The following is a 20,138-nucleotide window of genomic DNA, read 5'->3' as shown; positions in this document are numbered from 1 at the left end:
AGGCACAGCATGGTCTTGGCACAGGGGTTTCTTAGCAGGTAGTGGGTGGCTCAGAGATGCCTTGGAGACTTCTTTGTGCCCAGCCACAACTGTGTGCCTGAGGGTATGACTTTGGGACCTGTCTAGTGGGAGTGCTCCTGGGAGGCTGGATCGGGTTTGTCTGTAGTCAAAGCTGTTCCTAAATAATGTGTTTGTTAGCCTAGGACTAAGCCAAGTGTTGCTGCTGCTCTGGAGTGGGACTGACCTCTGGTTCAGCTAACTGGTCCAATTGCTTTTGGTTGCATATCTCCACACTTATCATCAATGTTTATGTCATCCACATACAGCTTGGAGGTACTCCTTGTGTTAGACCAGGCATTCTAAAGGATACTTAAGCAGAGAAATGGGACACCCATCTGAATGGACACTATATCCTGTGTCTACACTGGTTAGAATCCTATAGGTATGGTCTGGTCCTTGCTCAGTACAGGAAAGTTAATTTGGGCTTCTTTGCTTTGGAACAGGCCCTTGTCAAGGCTGTCCACATCGTCGTCATTTCAGAATATATGCAGACTCTTCTGACCACTTTCAGGAAACCATCTTCTGTGAAGAGGAGGAGGATAGTCAGCAAGATAGAAGAAGATCACAGGATGCTGCAAACCATCTTTAAAGAGTGCTTAGTAAGTCTTTGATATGATTATGCTTTTGTTCTCTGTTGTCAGGAACAGTACCAGCAGAGGAAAAGGCTCTGAAAGCAGTAGAGGAGCTTAAGAGGTCTTACCACAGTGGTATCCAGCTTCACAGAAATGATAATCAGATGTGCTGAGGGCCCTTCTGATCTGCCAGAAGATGTTTGTTTATAGTTTTGAAATGTGTGACTAGAGGAGGCAAGTTTTGCTCTCCTGCCACTGAAATAAGAAGGAGACATTCTCCTCTGAGCTGGTAAGACAGATCCAAAGCTGTCAGCTCCCCCAGGCAAGCCTTTGGAACATGGCATCAGTGTGCAGAAGAGGAAGAGCTGTGTTCCCCTCCCAGTGCTTTCCCTTGAGCCTTTGGGGTGATGAACCCAATCAGCTGCTCCACATTTTCACCTTCTCCATGGATTGCTCCATATGCTGCTCCTCCCTGGACACAGGGTGTATGTTGTTACCTCTCCATCCTTCCGCCCCACAGACCCTTTCCAGCCCCTGAGAGCTGGGCTGATGGCCATGAGCCACTTCCCTGTGCTGCAGCATTTCCTCATGGATGGAAACATGCTGATGCTGTTGTGGCTGGTGATGGGTGTAGGGAGGAGCAGTTCTTCTTGTAGGGGACCTCGCACCATTAGGAGGTAAAGGGACAGCCTAGCAAAAGGGGTAGATTAGGTGTAAAAGCAGAGCCACACCTTTGAAGAAAACTTGCGGAAAAACGCTAGGTCTGAGTTGCGCAAACAACTCTGGAAGCTTAAAAAGGCCTCTTTGTTTAATCTGTAACCTGGTGTAGTTGGCAGTCCAATGCACGGCATCCGTGGATGCCATCAGGCTGTCCCACGTGTTCCTTGATCACCCAGGGGCAAGGGCTGCAGTGCCAGCAGCAGCCCCTCCTGCAGCTGCTCCATCGGAGAATCTCTGCCGCGCGCTGTTCCCTGGAGCTGCTCTTCCACAAGGGCAGGCTGAGAGCCCCTGGGCACACTGCTTTGTAAGAGGCTGGACTGAGCATCACACTAATGGCTGCAAAGTCACGCTGGTAACAGACTCAAAAATTACACAGCAGAGAAAAAACTCCACTTTATTGGTTTTAATTATTTCACGAATTCTGAGTCATTCTTAGGACTTGTGAATTTCAGTGCTAGGGACTGGAAATCTATTTTCTTCCAGACGAGCTGAGCCCCATCTGCCCTATCCCTCCCCCCTGTCCCATTCCAGAAATAATTTGTCAGCAATTCTGACTTTGACCAAAAAATAAAATGAAATAAAAATTGTTGTCTGTAGACTCCTCTAAATACCTCTCAGACCCATTGCAATTAATGCATTAGTTTCACAGTGAAAAGCTGGAAGCTGCCAGTGCTTTTAGCTGAAGACCCACCTCTCCTGGAGTGATCAATCACAGAGGAGTAAATGGTCTGAGCCACTGAGCCACTGGGAACAGGATTCTCTAATCTTAACTCTGAACTTTACCTGTAACGCTGTGCTCAGCATCAGCTTTGGATGTACTGTGCAAGGAAAGCTGGCTTTATGTTGTAAAGGAGATACTGGAAATCTACTAAAACCCTACATCTGAGTGAAAAAAAGTCTGCATCTGGCTAGCACTGTTTCCTTGTGTCTCCACTCTGTTCACTTTCTTACATGGTGAGGGAGCACCAAAACCCATGGGGAGGAAATGCATAAGTGGTTTGCAGTGGACAGCCTGATCCTCAGGCAGATGAGGTACATGGTTATGCATGCAAAATATGTACTCTGCTGCAGACTACATTTATTGTGCAGTTGCTGCACAGGCTGCACCTGCTCCCTGCCCTGCTCTGCCCTCTCTTCAGGCTTTTCCTTCCCCTCCTTCCTCAAAACACTTTAGGAAATACTTTGCTTCCCTCCCAAGAGCAGTGTGTGTCACAGGCACTTAAGCACTGCTGACAAGATACCTCTTTTTTGTCCTTGTGCACTGCAGGCTGCTTACCTCTGACCTTGCCTGTCCTATATAGCACTTAACTAAATCTGACACCTTCAAATTAATTAACATTTTGTAATAGTGAGCTTGCCAAGTATGAAGCTGTACAGTCTTGGTGCCTCGGGAGCTGAGTACAGCTTGTGCATTGTGCATGGCTAGACATGCTGTGTGTCTGCAGTGCAGAGGAAGAGAGAGAAAGCTGTCTTCAAGTATTATGATTATTTTTAATTTATATTCAATGCAGAGGTAAGCCACACTGAGAATGCAGCCTGCTGTTCCTAATGCCCCGTGGAGATCTGGGGAACCTGGGCTTCTCTCGCCCCAGTTTGGCAGCCTGTTCTCCAGGTTTGCTTTGTCACAGAGTCCCTGTTGACGTGATGGCATCAATAATTCAGAGAAGCAATTTAATCGTGTTACTGCACTGATGAAAAATGTGAGCCAGACCTGAAGCTCTCTCTTGGCAGTTCATCTGCATTCTGCTTCCTCCAGCTTTGCTAAAATTGCTGTGTGTTTCTTGATGCATATTTCTTCTGTGTGCTTCAGTTTAGAGGGAGCTGCTGGAATCTACCAACTATGTAATAATATCTTTTACAGTGCCCAGCCTGCTTCCCATATTTTCTGTTTTTCAGTTGGAGGACCTGTGTCCCCTCACCCTCTCCCCAAGGTCACTTTGCTGTCCCTGGGCTTGCTCCAGGGCAGCAGAAATACTGTCACATGTTGGCCAACAGAGCTTGTTTTCACATAGGTAGAGGGCTGTGCTTACCTCTTGAAGGAAACAAACTTCCCAAAGGGCAAAATGGTCTTGGAGTACAGGGGAGGTAAGGGAAAATGACCTACCTTTGCCTGCTTTCCTAAAGGAAATGCAGGAGGGGATTTTGTGCTGCTGTCCCCCAGTCACCCTGGACACAGTCTGTGGTTACACCTCAGTTTCTTTTCTCCTACCCTGGAGATGGACCTCTATACATGCGCAGGCAGTCCTGCAAAGCTCCTAACAACACAGATCCCCAGTCTGAGTCCAGCTCTTAACATTGTGTGCTGCTTCCCTTGCCCTGAACACACCTCTGCTTCTCTCCCCAGGGTCCCTCAGCTAGTCCCCTCAAGGATCCTATAAAAGCAATTTTAGAACTTATTCAAACTTCTGATGCTGAGGGGATGAAAATAGCCCTTCTGCCTGTTCTCAAAGAATTTCCTGATCTAAGGTAAGGTTTTTTCTTGGTTTGACTTCTGTAGTTTCTTATGTGATTACTTGTCACCAGAAGACCCATAGCAGTATCAGTCCTGCAATACTTTCTTTTTGCAGCATGCTGGGCCAGGCACAATGCTTGCCTTTGAATGCACTCAGTGCTGCTGATTCACAGATGATGATTAATATGATTTGTAGCTTTGCCAGACATTAACCAGTGGAGTTAAGTTGTCCTTCTGTAAAGGTAAAGGGTGGATGCAATGGCTGTCATCAAAGCAGGAATGCTGTGGAAAAATGCTGCCTGAATGGACAATTTACAGGGTGCACTGGTGCATTTTACAGGACAGCCACATATGTGTCAAATGTAGGTTTCAAGAACATCCTTAATTCAGGCATTTAATAACTTCTAAACACTTGACTTTGGGCTTTAATACTTCACCAGTCCTTTTCTAGGTGTAACTATTTCCACAAAATTCTAGGTGTATTCAGCAAAAACATACACTTCCATCTGTCACAGATGGATGTCACAGGTGTCACATTCTGTTAATAGAAATGAAACCCAGTGTTTAATAGGAAGATGAGACCTTAGCTAACTGCATTTGTTTCAAAGTCTATGGTTTATTACATCCGTCTCTTGTTCTGATGTCTTGTACTAGTGACTGTGTTTTCCAAGTTAACATGATTACAGAGTAGAGCTCTGTCATGGGATGCTGTGAAGGCCGAAAGGGTGAATAGCTTCAGATGGGGAGCAGACAATTTGTGTTAGTTATTTCAGTGCCTAGTCAACATGACAGTCATGATATAGCCCCCAGTGAAGGGAGTCTCTAAACTGCAAACTGCCAGAAACAAAAAAAACTCCAACAAACCAAACAAAAACAACAACAACAAAAAAGTGAAGAGAGACCATGTTATGCTTTGTCTGGTCTCTATATTATTTTCATAAGCATTTACTACTTTTGAAGATGCTTTTGAGCTAAAAAGCTGATTATTTAATACAGCATGGCAATTGTTATTCTCTTAATACATAAACAGAGATATATAAATAGTGGTCTATTTATACGTCACTATAGATCTGTATTTATATGTTGCTGTATGTATATATATAGTATCAGAAGTGTGCATAGAAGGTACTCAGAAGGATATGATTTTGATCCAGACCTCAAAGGAGGTCATCCTGGTGTGAGTAGATGAACTGTTCTTGATTTCAGCAGATTCCTATGTGTTTAAAACTGTTTGGCTTGGATACGTTTGCCCTGTTTGTTTGTCAGACTAAGTTGTGTCCCCACTCAGAGGAGCAATGCTGGGTACAACAAAATGCCTCTAGCCCTCCAGTTGAACAAGAAGTAGCTCCATTTGAGGGAAGAAAAGATTAAAAATGCTTCCAAATGGTCAAGTGCAGAGTTACCCCAAACCTATTATGGTGCATACAGATCTTTTTCTAGGAGAAAGCTGAGGTGAAGGTTTCCACGGTTTCATTGGAATGCTGTGTTCACTGTACTCAGGACTCATGAGCTCATCCATACCCCACACAAATCCTGTGATGCAGCCTCCTCCTTGTTAGGTGACCAGAGGGTGTCAAAAAGCAGCTCAGCAGCTTCCATTCTTTGGTCTGGTCCAGCAAAACTGCCTGATAGGAAACAAGCTTTTGTCCTTGACTCTTTCACTGACCTGCTCTCATATCCTTTTGGAAAGGAAGGAACATCTGAGTGCAGTGCTGGATTTGAAAGACTCGCTCAGCCGAGGAGATCGAGCTGCTCTCTTGAAGGCATTTCATGATAACTGCAGGGAATCAGAAACAGAAGAAAACTTGCTTTTTGCAGATATAGAAGTAAAACCTAGAAAATATGGACTCTGTGGCTGCCTGTGCTGTTAGCTAAGGTAGGTGTGTGTGTGAACATGCTTGAATGGTACCTGCACAGGCATATGGCTGCAGCATCACCTCCCCAAGTTCCTCATTGCTGTGTAAGGCCAGTTTTACTTCCCTCTCTAGGCCTGCAAATTTCCACATTATGAAGCATGGTGTTGGAGGCAGTGCAGGGTGCCTGACTGACATTACAGCAGGGACAAAGGAGAAGATGGGGCTCTTGTTCCTTGTCCATCTGTGTGTCCCTGCAGCTGCTGCTCCATAGCATCCCCTCCCTCTCAGCTCTTACCATGTGTGCATGGGCAAGTCTCCTGGGCAAGTGCTGCTTCATCCTGGCAGGACATGTTGACTGATTTTCTGCTCCATTGTTCCTCTGCTTTCCTGGAGCAGAGGGGAGGGATATGTCAGCCCCACTGCTGCTCCTCTCCAGGCTCAGTCCTGCCCAGGTGACAGTGCTGTGCCGCAGGTACCAGAGGTGAGTGTGGCCCCTCTGTGCCAGCAGCAGTGTCCGGTGGTGGAAGGGAGTGGGGATAAAAGAGGGGTAACTGTCACTGTATTATCTTAAATCCTCTTGCCATGAATTGCCAGGGCTTGTCTGGAGCACCAGCAGTTTCCTTTCAGTTTCCCAAGTGATTTCTTCACAGTTGCAGTTTGGGGATTTTTGGGGGTAAGCTGCAGCAGATCTTGAAACTAAGCAGGTCATGGTTTAAAAATACTACTTAGTGGAGAACATGCAGCTGTTTACTTCACTTTCAGTAATCTGCAACTTCTTTCTAGTCTGAATTTGTCCAGCTCAGAGACAGAGAATTTTGTTTTATCTTTGCCAGGCAAGATCCCTCAGCTATCAGAAACAGTCTCCCTCTGTTAGTATTTACAGATTGTCATCAGTCACCTTCTGTCAGATAAGCTGGCTAGACTGAGTGTCTCAGGTTGAGAAGCACAGTCCTTTTCCACCTCCTCCTCTGCTCTCCCGTGTCACCATTTATTTATAGTTCCCCATGTTAGCAGATCAGGGATGAGTTACGCAGGGTTCTGACCTGGGGCCTCCAGGCACAAGCAGCCAGTAGGCTACCCTGTTCACAGGGAGAAAAAGCAATTAGAGAAACAATTAATAAGCACACAAGCTTTTTCCTTCATAATGAAAACTGATTCTGATGAACTGCCTATCAGCCACCTACTTTTATATCCTTCTTTAAAAGAATTACCCATGACTTTGCTTTAGAAAAGATATTCAGGAACATACTTTTAAAACACCATAAGTCACTTAATCTCCTATTTGCTGAAGTCCCCTGGGTAAATAGGCTCCCAAATCCTGGAAGGCCTGGCTGTGCCTGCAGTGCATGTGTGCAGCACAGATGGGTAGTCTCACCTGAGCTCAGGGGTAGCAGGAACAGTGAAATCAGTGTTGGGATGTGCTCAAAGGAAGGTCACCTTCCTCCTTCATCCCAGCCCTGTGATTTTGCTGCCACACACTGGGATGTGACCTGCAGGTACACCTGGAATCACCTGCTTTCTCCCAGCCAGGAATGTGGCAGTTGTATTTATTTCTCCCTTCTGTATGAGGAGCTGGGAGGACTTTGAAAAAGTAGCAGCTTTGGTTGCGTCATGTTAGCATGAAATGACTTCCCAGAAGAGGAGCAAGCAGGTTTGGCTAGAGTGGGTGGGGAGCAGCAGGGTTGCTGCCCATGGCTGTGGGCCCACTGCCTTATCCAGAGTAGCCCAGGAACTGGAAATTTTCAGCAGGTAAATGTCAATACAGCTTCATGCAAGGGTCTGTGCATAGGAGGGATATTTTTGCTGTTTGACTCTTGCACGTGTTCTGACAAGTTCTATTTAATTGCCCAGCTTTTTTCTCGCTTTCCCTCAGGCCTCCTGTGAGAAACATGAGGCAGCTCTCCCACATGGCAGCATCTGCAATCACAGCTTCTTGAAAGCTTCAGGGACCTGCACAGCTGGATGCATGGAGAAGCCTGACAGTTATGAAAGACACGACTCCTGCACTTTTGCAGAAAAATCATGTGGCTCAAATCCTAATCTTCTATGCAAATTCTAGGCAGAAGATGAGTAGGATATGGCAAAAAGATATTCCTTCAAAATTTACTGGAGATTGCCAGTTACCTGAGTCCTGGTGGTTCTTCCCAGGATCTGGCATGGTGGTGTGTGGAGGAGGAGAAAGGTACCCCCTCACCAAAGTTCTCTTTCCATCCCTTGTTTCATGCAATCTCCTGTGAAACCATGGACTGCTTCACCACAGAGTGTCCTAGCAGATGACGTGGCAACACCACCTCTCCAAGGGACCCAAGACCCTCCGTTATGGAATACTATGGTGCCAGTGGTGCCTAAGGGTTTGGGCACCACGATCCACCCCCCCTGAAGCCAGACTTGCATCAGGAGGGCATACAGACAGAGCTTCCTCTCCCCTTGTTCCCCAGATACAGAGGCTGTGACCAGCTTTGGGGGCAAACTGCTGTGGCACTGGCTGTGGGACAGGAAGCTCTTCCCATATGAACTTTACAGCTGGCTGTGGAGCAGAGTCTTGCATTCATTTTTATACCTCAGTTATTGGAAATTTCCTCTTGGAGAGGGAGGAGAAAGCCTCATGGGAAGCAGGCAGTGAAAGGAGCTGTTTGTCCCAGCCTCTGGGCAAGGTCTGTGCTGTTTTCAGATGTAAATAGGCAGTTCCGACTGATTTTCTTCCCAGTTATCTATGGACTGGTCACAACCTCCGAGTTGGATTTGGTTCAAGGCCCTTCTTTGCTAATGTGTTAATATAGGCCATTGCAGCTCCTCTCTGGATGTGTAAGCGAGCAAAAAAAAATCCTGCTACCTCAGACGTGCCAATGCTTTTCTGAGTGGCTATTCCCCCTCAAATCTGCTTCTCTAACAGGAAAAGGGGCAAACTTGTGCATAACCTGTGTGTGTGTGAAGCTGGGGACCCTGGGAAGGCGCAGAGCTGGGTGGGTGCTGCCATGCTGTGTGGTGCTGTGCCTTCACCCCAGGGGTGTGGGTATCCTGGCCCACAGGCAGCTTGTGCACTCAGGGCCCTTCCTGCAGATAGGGTCTTGAGAGCTTGACAGGAGCCAGGGCAGGTTTATAGTTGCCATGAGCTTTACTCCTGGCACAGCACTGAGCATGGAGTGAGTGGCAGAGAAGTGGGAAGGAACAGGCTGCTCCATCTCCAGGGAGTCCTCCATGGGCTTTCAGGGCATCGTGAGACCTCGCCATCAATAAACTCCATCTCTTGCATTACTAAAGGGCAGTGAGAATGTCCTGTGGCCTGCCTGCCCCGCCTGACCACATGACTACTTCAAAGGTCCAGCTCCTGTGTCCCTTGCACTTCATAGCTGTCCACTGCAGCTTCAGTGAGACCTTTTCTGGGATGTGGGAAGGCTGGGGGAAACCCGCGGAGCTGCAGCCTCAGAGGTCGGGCTGTGGGGCTGGGTGGATGCCTGCCCTCCAAAGGGTGACAGCCCTGCCAGTCACCCTCCCCTCCCACGTAATTGCACGTTTTCTTCAAGGGCAGGAAGGGATGATGGCCCTGACTGCAACAGCAGGGTCTCTGCTGATGGGGACATCAAGCAGTGAGCATCCTGGAGAAAGCAAGTAAAAGCCCCTCTGACATTTCCGTCATGACCAGGCTAAAAATAAATCCACAGCATGTGGGTGGCTCTTGCCATGTACAGTTGATGGCAGTGTGTGACTCTGCCATTTGACATTTGGAGTCAGACAAGGGTGTATTCTGCTCACAAGCAGCATCTGGGAGCTATGGGGGGCACCAGGCTTGGTGCTGCAGATGAGGTGGCTGAGGGCAAACCCTACACCATCACGGCTACTGCTATGACTGTCATCACTGGGCAGACAGGGAGAGGCAGCACCTCCTGCTCTGTGTGTGTCCATGGACAAGCGGCACTTTCAACAAGGTTTCTTAGTGTCAAGTTTCTCCACCTGATGCAGAGCATCCACTCATGGACAGGGCAAATAAAGACTTTGATTTGTCCATGAAGTTTAGTGCTGGTGGCATGTGTGGGATTTTCTGGAGCCAAAAGGCCTGGGGATGTTGGCTGGGGTGGGGATAGGGGGATGATGATGAGAGGCTGCCTGGTGTGGAGGCAGATGGTGTGGGAGGGATGTCCTTGGCCACCTGCAAATAGCCTGGAGAGAGCAGATGGTGTGTGGAGAGGCTCCTGGTGGCTCCCCAAGAGGGAAGGTGGCAGCAGGTGGGATGCTGGGTCACTACTAGGGGCTATTTGGGGCAGTCAAGGAGGGGAGAGGAGTCTGTGGGGAAAGAGGATGAGGGATTTCCCTTCTTGGGTTCTTCAGGGAGTGGGATTTTAGTCCATTTTGCCATGTGTCCTGACCTTCTCAACTGACCCAGACTCCTTCTTTCTAGCCTTTACCCTAGGCCAGAGTTAAAGAGCTTGTGTGGGATTTGTGCTGCTCTCTGTGGAGGGCTGGGAAGGAGGGTCACACTCAGCATCCATCCTCAGGATTATCTTGTGGCCTCAGATGCAGGCAAGGACAGCACTCTCATTGCCATCGGTGTGCCGGAGCCATCGTGGAGTTGCAATGAGCATCTCCCACTTGCACTCGTGTTCAGCAGCCCCCACAGCAGCTCCACTTTCACGAGCAGGACAGAATCACTTGGAACTTAGCACCCAGAGACTCCCTGCACAAAGACCCTCTCCCACTCGCTCTGCACCTGAGGTTTCATAGGGATCCCCTTGGTGCCAGGGTCACCTCACTGCTGTGCTCACCCACCACCTGGACGTGCCAGCCTGGGGGACGTGGGCAGCAGGGAGTTACACACCACTCCTGGTGGTTTGATGTGCTGGCTTTTTCGGAAGCTGCTTTCTATCCCTTGCCTCTCTGGCTCTGTGCTGGTCTGAGGAGTTGTGTGGTGAGCAATAGTTTGTCACCCATGTCCATCACACTGCTCAGGGCCAGGGTTTGGCTGGTCACTTTGAAGAGATGTGTGCTGAAGAGCCTTGCCAGCCACTTCTGTCATTTGAGCTCCTGTCTCAGAGGGTCACCTTCAGTGCTCAGTGTCGAAGACAGTGGAAACCAGATGCTCCTTAATTATGCTGCAAGGTCTAAGGAAAGACCTGACATTTGCTGAGGTGCCACCTGTGCTTCCCCAGTTTATTTAGTGGCTTTGCCAAGGATATATGACAGTGAAGGGAGGACTTAATGGTGAATCACAGAATCACAGTATGTTAGGGGCTGGAAGGGACCACTGGAGATCATCAAGTCCAACATCCTGCCTGAGCAGGACCACCACAGAATCTAGGGCAGGTCACTCAGAAAAGCATCCAGTTGAGTCTTGAAAGTCTCCAGAGAAGGAGACTCCACAAACTCTCTGGGCAGCCTTGTTTCAGTGCTCTAAAACCGTCTGTAACACCTCGTGTTGAGGTGGAACTTCCTGTGCTCTAGTTTGCATTCATTGCCCCTTGTCCTGTCACAGGGCATGACTGAAAAGAGACTGGCCCCTCCTTTTTGACACCCACCCTTCAGATATTTATAGATATTAATAAGATCCCCTCTCAGTCTTCTCTTCTCCAGACTAAACAGCCCCAGTTCTCTCAGCCTTTCCTCATAAGACAGCTGTTCCAGTCCCTAAATCATCCTCATAGCCCTGTGTTGGATTCTCTCAAGTAAGTCCCTGTCCCTCTTGAACTAGCAACCCCAGAACTGGACACAGTAAAAACAGGTAATCCTGAGGAAGTGGGACATGGTGACTTCTCCTGGAAAGCACATGTGCATAAGAACTATTGCTAAGCCTGTGAGACCTCAGAGAGGGCAAACCACTTGCTGATTGCAAAATTATATAGAAAGCTGTGTTTTGGTCCCTTTCCTCTTTCCTTCCAAGAACAGCCTGTTGATGCTGAGAAACCCATACATTGATTCCAATAGTAACTGGAATAACTTGCAGGTGCCTCTGAGGCTTTCCCCTCCAGCCTGAGCTCTGCCGGCACCTGGCTGGGGAGCAGTGCCCAACCCACAGGTGGGCATGGGACAGAGCGTGGGATCAGCAGCACGGCAAAAGCCCCTTGAGGTAATTCCCCCATAGGGAAACTTCCCAGCACGTCGCTGAAACCATTTGCCTTAATTTTAAGGCTTAAATGTCTGCCTTTACACCAGCACCCCACGGTCCCTGCGGGAAGGAGGAGGAAGCACCGGCATGTGCTGAGGTCTCCTGCTCTGCACCAAGGCCTGGGCTGGGTCCCCTGAGTTTTCCCCAGTGGCCTTGAAGACAGTCCAGGCTCGGAAGGGTGCACACCTGGTGCCATCTAGTGGCACTGGGACACGGAAAGGGCTCTGTCTCTTTTATATCTATTATTTGTATCACTATTATGGGATGTACAGGGAGGTGGACAGCTTCTTTGCTCACAGCACCTTAGCAGGGTGTGAGACTTGCAGGAAAACAAAAATTTGGGAATCCTGGTGTAAATGGAGAGGCACGGAGCATTTGGCAGCCAAATAAGTGGCAGTTTCGGGGGAAGATGCAAAAGAGAGTGATTAAGAGAAGTGCCAGGATGTGTCCTATGTTTTATAAAAGTACCTACAACTTGTGAATGCACAGAGAGGTCAAGAGGCAGTACTGCAGAGCTAGGACCACAGGGACTGGTTTCTTCCCTCTCCACAGCATCTGGGGTCTCTGTAGCAATCAAAGACTTTAGGATAAGGTTTTGGTTGGCTTAAGCTGACCTAAGGCCATATTGACACCAGAAGATGAGTTCCTGCCCTCCCCGCTAGGTGCCTCCCCACCACCTCCATCACATTGGCTCTAGCGGTACACTCCACTTCTGTGACAGCCAAAATACATAGTTCTGCAGGGCTTTGCTTCTCCTCTTCCCTTCTCTGGGACTCTGGGGCAGTTACTTCTCTCCAAGCTCCAGGTGCCAGCTCCACACCTAACTCCCGTCTCCTACTGATATCCCAGACTTGTCTTCTCAGCCGGTTCCCAGCTACTCCCCCTCGAGCAGCCCCCCTTGCCAGGAAGAGCTGGTTCCTCGCTGGGAGTTTGGGTGCTGCAGCGTCAGGGAGAGCGTGGGGTGCGGTGCTGCCTGCCCTGCCCACCCTGCCTCACGCAGCCTCTGCAGGGACCATCGCGTATTGCCCAGATGGGCTGCTCTGAAAGGGGTGCCAGGCTGCCAGTAGTTACAAAAAATGGACTGGGTTTAAAGAAGTTGCTGGGAAAATCCCTATGTTTCAAGGCTGGGACAGAGTTACTTGCAAGGAATTGTGCAGGAGCAGTCTGGAGGAGTTTGTTATATCCTATATCTTTGCAGGTTTTGGAAAAAATGTAAAGCAAGTCATGGTTCAGAGATAAGTATCAGATTTTTTCCTTCGCTGGGTTATACCCTCTGAACTTTTCCACACTGATCTTTTGTGCCTAACAAAATAGGCTTGTGCTATGCCAAATGATGTCATTTTATTCCTCTCCAGACTGCCCACTGCTGAGAAAGATCTGAATCTCCATTCCCAGACAGTAGCTGTAGCTCATGCTGATGCTGCCACGTGGTCCGTGGCCCATTTTACTTGCTACTGGCCAGGTTCTGTGGGTGTCAGCTGGAGATCCATCCAGCACGAGCCAAACTTTCGGGGGGAGAGCTGGATCTGGCCAAGGCAAGGAAGAGCCCATGCTGAGGTGTTGCAGCCCAGGAAGGAGCTTGGGTAGCCACTGTCTTTTCTAAAGCTGTGCTCTTTGTTAAAGCTCTGGGGTGGGGAGGAACATTTCTGTGCCCAGGCTGAGGGCTGTGCTCTGCTTGGCCTGAAGCACCCATGTAAAAAGCTCAGAGGGGAGGAAGCTTTGGCATAGCTCAAACCTGCATTTTGCAATCCTGCCACATATGTCAGTGGCCCCAGCCTTCTTGCATGGATGACAACACACCAGGATTGGCCTTGTTCGGGTGGATGTGCCCATCTGTGTGTGCAGCTCTGGGCCATGGTGACCCCAGGCAGGGCACTCTTGTCTCCTCTGGTCTGAGCTGCTTGTTGCACCTGCAGGTCTTGCCGAGCTCAAGGCAGCCAGGGGTTGGTTTGGAGATGGTCTGTCAGTGGAGTTGGGGGGGCTGGAGTCTGCTGCCTGCCCTGGGTGCTTCTGTGGAGATGATGATGATGGTGCCTGGGCATGAGACCTAGGCACCCACTGCAACAGGTAGGACCTGGCCACAATGGCAGCACTTGTCTGCAATTGGGTCCTCTGCAGGGTGGGGGACTGGGAAAGGGCTGGTCCTCAGCTGTGGTGATCGTGACACCTCCTTTGCACTGTGACCTCTCTGTTTTGAGAGGTGACTTGGGCAATTGCTGCTGAGGTAGCTGGACATCTCCTAACTACCCTGCCAGTTTGTACCTCTTTAGTGTGCGCTGGTGATGCAGAGCCCCTGCTGGGGCCAGCTCAGCCAATAGTCCCGCAGTGATGGCCTCAGGGTACCCATGTTTTATGACCCTTTCATGATGAACCATCTTTTGCAGATTGCACAGGTGCCTGGGACGTGGCCCTAGAATGGCTGCCAGGAGACAGAGGTGATAGGCTCTGCTTGTTCTCCTTCAGAGCAGCAGCACGAAGGGAACTGCAAAGACGAAGACCTCCCTCTGCCAAGGTGCGATGCTGGGCTGGGCGTGCTGCAACCCTCCCTTCCCTGTAACTAATTTCAGTTGTTACCAAGTCCTTCACCCTGCGCCAGAGGCTGCTCTGGCAGAGGGGTTGCCCTCCGCTGCCTGCTTTCGGGCAGAGCCCAGGAGCAGCCCTGCCTGTAGGTTCCTCGTGTCCCCAAAAGTGAGGATGTCTGATTGCCCCAGTCCGGAGCCGAGCTGCGGTCCTCTCCTCGGCTGCCTTCTCCTTGCTGCCAGGAAGCTCGTGTGAAGTTGGGACCCGCCGCTAGATGGGGGTAAAACCTGCGGGAGCGGGGATGCGGTGGGGCTGCGCCTCTGCGGTCCGCAGGGGGGATGCCCGCAGCTCCGGGATGCGGGGGTGCCCTGCGGCCGCTCTCCTGCCGGCCCTGGGCAGGGAGGAGAAGCGGGGTCCGAAGGGCCTTGCCCAGCTTCTCTGCCCCAGGCAGTTCCCTGAGTGCAGGGGACACCAGGCACGGTCTGTGGTGCAAGATGTGGAGGGCTGCTTCTTCCAAAGGCATGCCCAGCGCCAGGCTGCCTCTCGCTCCATCGCTAACTGGTATTATCGAGCCCAGTCCCACCGTCTTTCAGCTTAAAAACACAGGGCAGTGAAGTTGGACTCACTCGCAGAGGCAAATCTGCCTCGTGCTTGGAGCACTGCAAGACTGGTACATACTTGTGTCCTGCCCAAACACCCAGCACGGACCCTGGGGTGGATCCCCGGTCCCCCAGCCCTTGGGGATGCAGACCCCCTTGTCAGCAGGCTCATCCCTGAGTGGCCAGGCTCTGTGCTGAAGCAGAGGGGCCACAATGGATATGCTTCCTTCTGCTGCTGTGCTTACACTTGTTTCCTTTTAAATCCCTCCCAACTCACAATTCTTTCCCCCCTGGGGCCTGAGCCTTGGCAAAAGTGCTGTGCTAGGTCTGTCCCCACCCTGGCCCTGCCCTGTGGCTGAATCTCACCTGAGGCTCCCCAGCTGCAGCCTGTTCCTTCCCTGCCTTGGGGAAAGCCCTGCAGACAAGATCCCCTGCTGCCTTGGGGTTTGCTCACCCTAGGGTTGCGGCTGTCCCGGCTGTCCCTTGGCCTTGGGGGCTCAGCCCTGTGCCAGGTGCATGGCATTTGCTGCTGGTGCTTCAGTCCTGGGGTGATTCCATAGCAGGAGTCTGTGCTGCAAGTGGAGAAATGCCATGAGAAACAGAATGCACTAGGTTGAAACCCAAACCTTTGGTTGTTTCTCTGTAGAGGATGTCCCTGGCTGGTGTGGTTGTAAACAGGGAACTTTCTGTTATATGTCCTGCATGGTAATTGATAACCAGCCCTGTCAGCAGCTCCTTCTTGGCTCCTTTTTCAACAAAAAAGTCCAGATAGGTGGAGCTCAGGCTGGGAGACCGTAATTAAAAAGAGTCATGACCGAGATGTTTTACTCAAGACCATCTGATAGCTGCATGGGCTAGGATTAGAGTGTGGGCACAGTGGGAAGTGTCTCTGCCTATCAGACACTTGTCCAGGGGAGGGAGGACAGGTGACAGTGACTACAGGAGCCAACTGCTCTTGTCCTGTGGGGCAGACAGGGGCTCGAGTGGCAGAATTCTGGCACTGTTTCTCCTGTTGCTTGCTCACAAATAAGAACCCTGGGGGAGCATGGAGCTGCTGGCAAACCATGCCATGTGTGCTGCATTCACCACATGTGAGAAGGCCTTGAGTGAGTGATCAGGGAAGAGACGCCATTGTGTGACCAGGGCTTGGTATTAAAGCCAGTGTGGAGCTGAATTTCCCTGAAGAGAGCCTTGCCTTACCTTCCCTTCCCTCCCCCCTGTTGCATTTCTTTCTAACAGCATTTTTTACCTGTTTGAGGCCAACATTATCTATCCCCACTGCCTTTACCTAAATTATGTTGGTTCCTTCAGTGCTTATTCAGACATCACATTTCTGGACTGTCAGTCATGCTCTTGTCTTTTGGGCTTTGGAGTCCAAGAGCAGACACTGTACAGTAGCTGAGCTCCAACAATGACAGCTGGAGCAGGGTAGTTTATTTCTGTGTTGTCCAGGTGACACTCCTTTTTGTGGGTCCCAGCTAGGGGTTTCCTTTTTCACAGGAATGTGTTGACACAACACATTCATGACCCATCATTACTCCAGAGTGTTTGGGTTTTTGCAGAGTTACTACTGAACGGGCAATTGCCTCCCTTTATTTGTGAAGTTATTTACTTTTGTGTCATTGCCAGATGCTTCTTTTTCTGGTTGAATTGCATCCTATTGATTTTTTTTTTAATTTTATTTTTTTTTCTGGATAACTCCAAGATCAGATCCCGTCCCCTATCCCTGGCCACCACGCTTGCAGTCCCTGGATCTCTCATGAGCATCCTTTGTGTATCAGCATCCAAATCATTAAGTACCTGGCTCAGAGCAGTCTCCTGGGAACTCACACTCAACACCCTATGCAGTTTTGCTCTGATCAGAAATCTCCATCCAATTTTGTGTCCACCTCCCAGACGATTTGCAAGAGCAGACCCACAGCGAGGGCTGTATGCCCAGAGAGATTGCTGTCCTCCCCAGACCTGCACCAAGCCATGGCCAATGGTGACACCCCTCCTGCTCCTCTGCCTTGTCCCTGCTGCCACTGACAGGGGCAGAGCTTGACACTGGCAGGGACCACAGTCCCTACCTCACTTACTTAAACAAGTGATACTTTAGACTGTCAAAAACTTTAGTAAAGAGTCCCAACATCTGCAGCTGCTCTGCTCTCAGGGAGGAGAAACTCCTGCCATGGAGGCAAAGTAAATAGATTTATGCAGAACAAATTTGATTAAAACAATCTTGATGTATTGTCTCAGTATTGTTCTCATGCTTAAAACTCTTTGATTCTACAAGTATTTTTTCCAGCAAATGACCCTAGGGCTTATTCCTCCCACTCTTCTAGGGCCAGCACTGCTTGTCCTTCCTCAGGGAGCCACCTCCCTCTTGGCCATGGTGGTGGATGGCTGCAAGTTGGCTTTGATGAATTCTCCAAGCACACTCTGCTGGGACAAGTTGGGTGGATGAAATCCATCTCTGGAAGCCTATGGTTTATTTAGGTTGCAGTTGAATGCACAGTTTGTCAGCATTACCTTGATCATTTATTTTTTAGCATTATCATTGGCATAAGCAGCCCACCCTGCACGTTCTCCCCTGGTGCCAGTGCAGCTGTCAGGGCTGGGGAGGGAGCAGTAGTGATGAGGGCTGACAGAAGCTGCTTAAGCCAAGGCTGATGCTGGAGCATCCCAGCACTTACAGTTGTGTTCCCTTGGTGCTCCTCATCCCTCAGTATGGCATCTGGCTTTCCAGTTGCTCTCCAGATGCTTGTGCGACAGCTTTACATAAATCTCCTGGAATCTGAATAACTTGTTTTCTTTCTGTAATTCCTTCTTAAACTTCAGTGGATAAAGGAATTTATGATTCAGCTGAATTCCCATCACACTGCTCATCCTCCTTCTGCACTAGGAGATTTTCTTGTGCCTTTCTTATTTCCCGAGGAGCTGCTTGCTCCTCTAAATTCCACTTCCACCTTAGACCGACCTGCCCTGAGGTCTCTCTTGTCACACCCGTGTCTGCTGTAACTTGCCCCTGCTGACTTAATTTTCCCAGCTTTTTCTGTCCCAAGAATTGGCATCTCTCTGGTTTCTCCAGTCCCATTGCCTACCTTCCTCTGCCTGGGGCTGCATCCCTTCTCCCACCCCATGAAGGAGGTCAGGAATGTGGTGCTGAGCCCTGCATACTCAGTGCAGGGTTGAGGAGCACTTCCCGAAGCATCTGCAGAGGCTCAGGCTCATGAGGCATCCCCGGAGTCCAAGCTGGGCAAGGTTGAGTGTCTCTGGAAGGGGCAGCAGAGCAGGGGGCCTCGGAAGGAGAAGGGGGTCTCTCCAAAATAGCAGACTGGGGGTTATAAGAAGTCTGTGAGGGAGGATAGCCCAGAGGCTGAGGCTGCCTCACACACGTGGGTGCTGCCAATGCTGCAAGCTTCTGGGGCAGGGCTGTTTGGGAATGGGAACTACCCTGAGTGAATGAACTCCAGATAAATCACTTCTCCAGCTGAGTTTCAGGCTAAAAGGGCTTCAGGATGCCCAGGGAGACCTTCACACATGGCCCTGGGAAGAGCTGTCAGAGAGCAACATGGTGCCTCAGTTTCTGTTTTTTAAAGCTGTGGTGCTGCTGCCACATGCCCTGCCATGTTTGTCATGTGTGTCCCAGCTGCGGGAAGGTGCAGGGGGTTTGTCTGTCCCATCTTGCTGCGAGGCTGTGCAGGCAAACCCAGTTTGGGGTCTGGTTTGCATGTGTCGTCCTGGTCTCCAGTGGAGGCTGAGATGCCACCCCCCCTGTAGCTGAGGTGTGGGTTTAGGGCTTTCCCTCTTCTAATCCAGCAGAATGTGGGGGTTGGATTTAAGGGCTGGCATGACTGGAAGGTTGCTGGAAAAGCAGCGATTCTGGGAAATCACATCTCATCAAAGCTTTGGAAATAGTTGGGGCTGCCAATATGACGCAAGCGCAGTTTCTACATGCTTTAGTGCCTGTGTCACAGCAAGGCTGTAGCTACTGACTAAGGCAGAGTGTGCCTTGACTCATTTGGCTGGAAAAGCCATACTCTTCCCAGAGGAGCAACTTTGCCTTTAGTTCAGTAATTGCAGAGCACTGCTTCAAAGGAACAGCCTTCTGGGTTCATTTAGATACTCTCTGATTTTAATTTTCATGAACGCAGAGGTATTTATGTTAGCCTCAAATGTTCAGCACACTGCTGGACTCCTACACTTTCAACCCTGATTAAATTCCTCTTTTGCTTGAGGTGACAGGATGCAGCTGGGTACCTCTCTCTTGGCCGTAAGTGAGGGCTGGAGACAAGCTCCTCTGCTGGCCAGGTTCTCCTGGGACTGCTGAGCTCTCTGCGCATAGACAGGGCAGCACTGCCACACCACCGAGGTACTGGCTCTGTAAAGACATAAAGAGCAAAGTCTGTCCTCCAGCCTGGGCTGACACGTCCAGCATCCCTCCCAGGGCTGTGCTGGGAGCTGACAACAGGGGTCTCAGAGACAGGGGCAGCAGACTGTCCTACAGCAGCCACTAGTATTGAAAAGCCACAGTTGTTGGCCAGAAGGCTCTTCTCTGAAGTCATGTCTGAAAACAAGTGCAAGAGTTGCCCGGGTAATGGACACATCGTGAGTGAGAGGGTCCAGTGGAGGGGGTCTAGACAATGTGGCCAATGAACAAAGGTTGCAGAAACTTGGCTTTTTCAACTTGGCAAAGGGGAAGAAGGAGGACCATTTTATAGCAACCTATGTGAAGGGTGGCTATAACCATGTGTTGTGGTTTAGGAAGTTCAGGTTCAACATCAGTGAAAAACTTCCTCCTGAGGAGGTGATCATAGAATCACACAATGGCTAGGGTTGGAAGGGACCTTAAAGATCATCCAGTTCAACCCCACTGCCATGGACCTGGGACACCTCCCACTAGACCAGGTTGCTCCAAGCCTCATTCAACCTGGGCTTGAACACTTCCAAGGATGGGGCAGCCACAGCTTCCCTGGGCAACCTGTTGCAGTGTCTCACCGCCCTCACAGGAAAGGATTTCCTCCTAATGTCTAAGCTAGATCTGCCCTCTTTCCCTTTAAAACTCTTCCCCCTCATGCCATCACTACACACCCTGCAAAAAAGTCCCTCCCCAGCTTTCTTGTAGCCCCTTTAGGTACTGGAAGGCTGCTAAAAGTTCTCCCTGGAGCCTTCTCTTCTCAAGGCTGAACAACTCCAATTCTCTCAGCCTGTTTTCATACAAGAGGTGCTCCAGCCAACTGATCATGTTTGTGGCCCTCCTCTGGACTCACTCCAACAGGT

At 50.0% G+C, this 20,138-nt stretch overlaps 1 protein-coding gene across 1 annotated transcript in view; it reads left to right on the top strand.

Moving 5' to 3' along the window:
* LOC127385782 (uncharacterized) overlaps nt 1–9,644 on the top strand; it is a 50,084-nt gene extending 40,440 nt beyond the window's left edge. The window contains exons 10-13 of the mRNA XM_051621892.1: nt 504–659; nt 3,697–3,818; nt 5,495–5,680; nt 7,534–9,644. Coding sequence (XP_051477852.1) covers nt 504–659; nt 3,697–3,818; nt 5,495–5,675 — 459 coding nt within the window. The 3' untranslated portion in view covers nt 5,676–5,680; nt 7,534–9,644. The remainder of the gene's footprint in view (nt 1–503; nt 660–3,696; nt 3,819–5,494; nt 5,681–7,533) is intronic.
* The last annotated feature ends 10,494 nt before the right edge of the window (nt 9,645–20,138 follow it).

The sequence above is a fragment of the Apus apus genome, chromosome 5 (genome assembly GCF_020740795.1).
Source record: "Apus apus isolate bApuApu2 chromosome 5, bApuApu2.pri.cur, whole genome shotgun sequence".
In the NCBI taxonomy this organism is placed as follows: Eukaryota; Metazoa; Chordata; class Aves; order Apodiformes; family Apodidae; genus Apus; species Apus apus.
The sequence above is the reverse complement of the archived record's forward strand: the minus strand, read 5'-3'. Positions and strand labels throughout refer to the sequence as shown.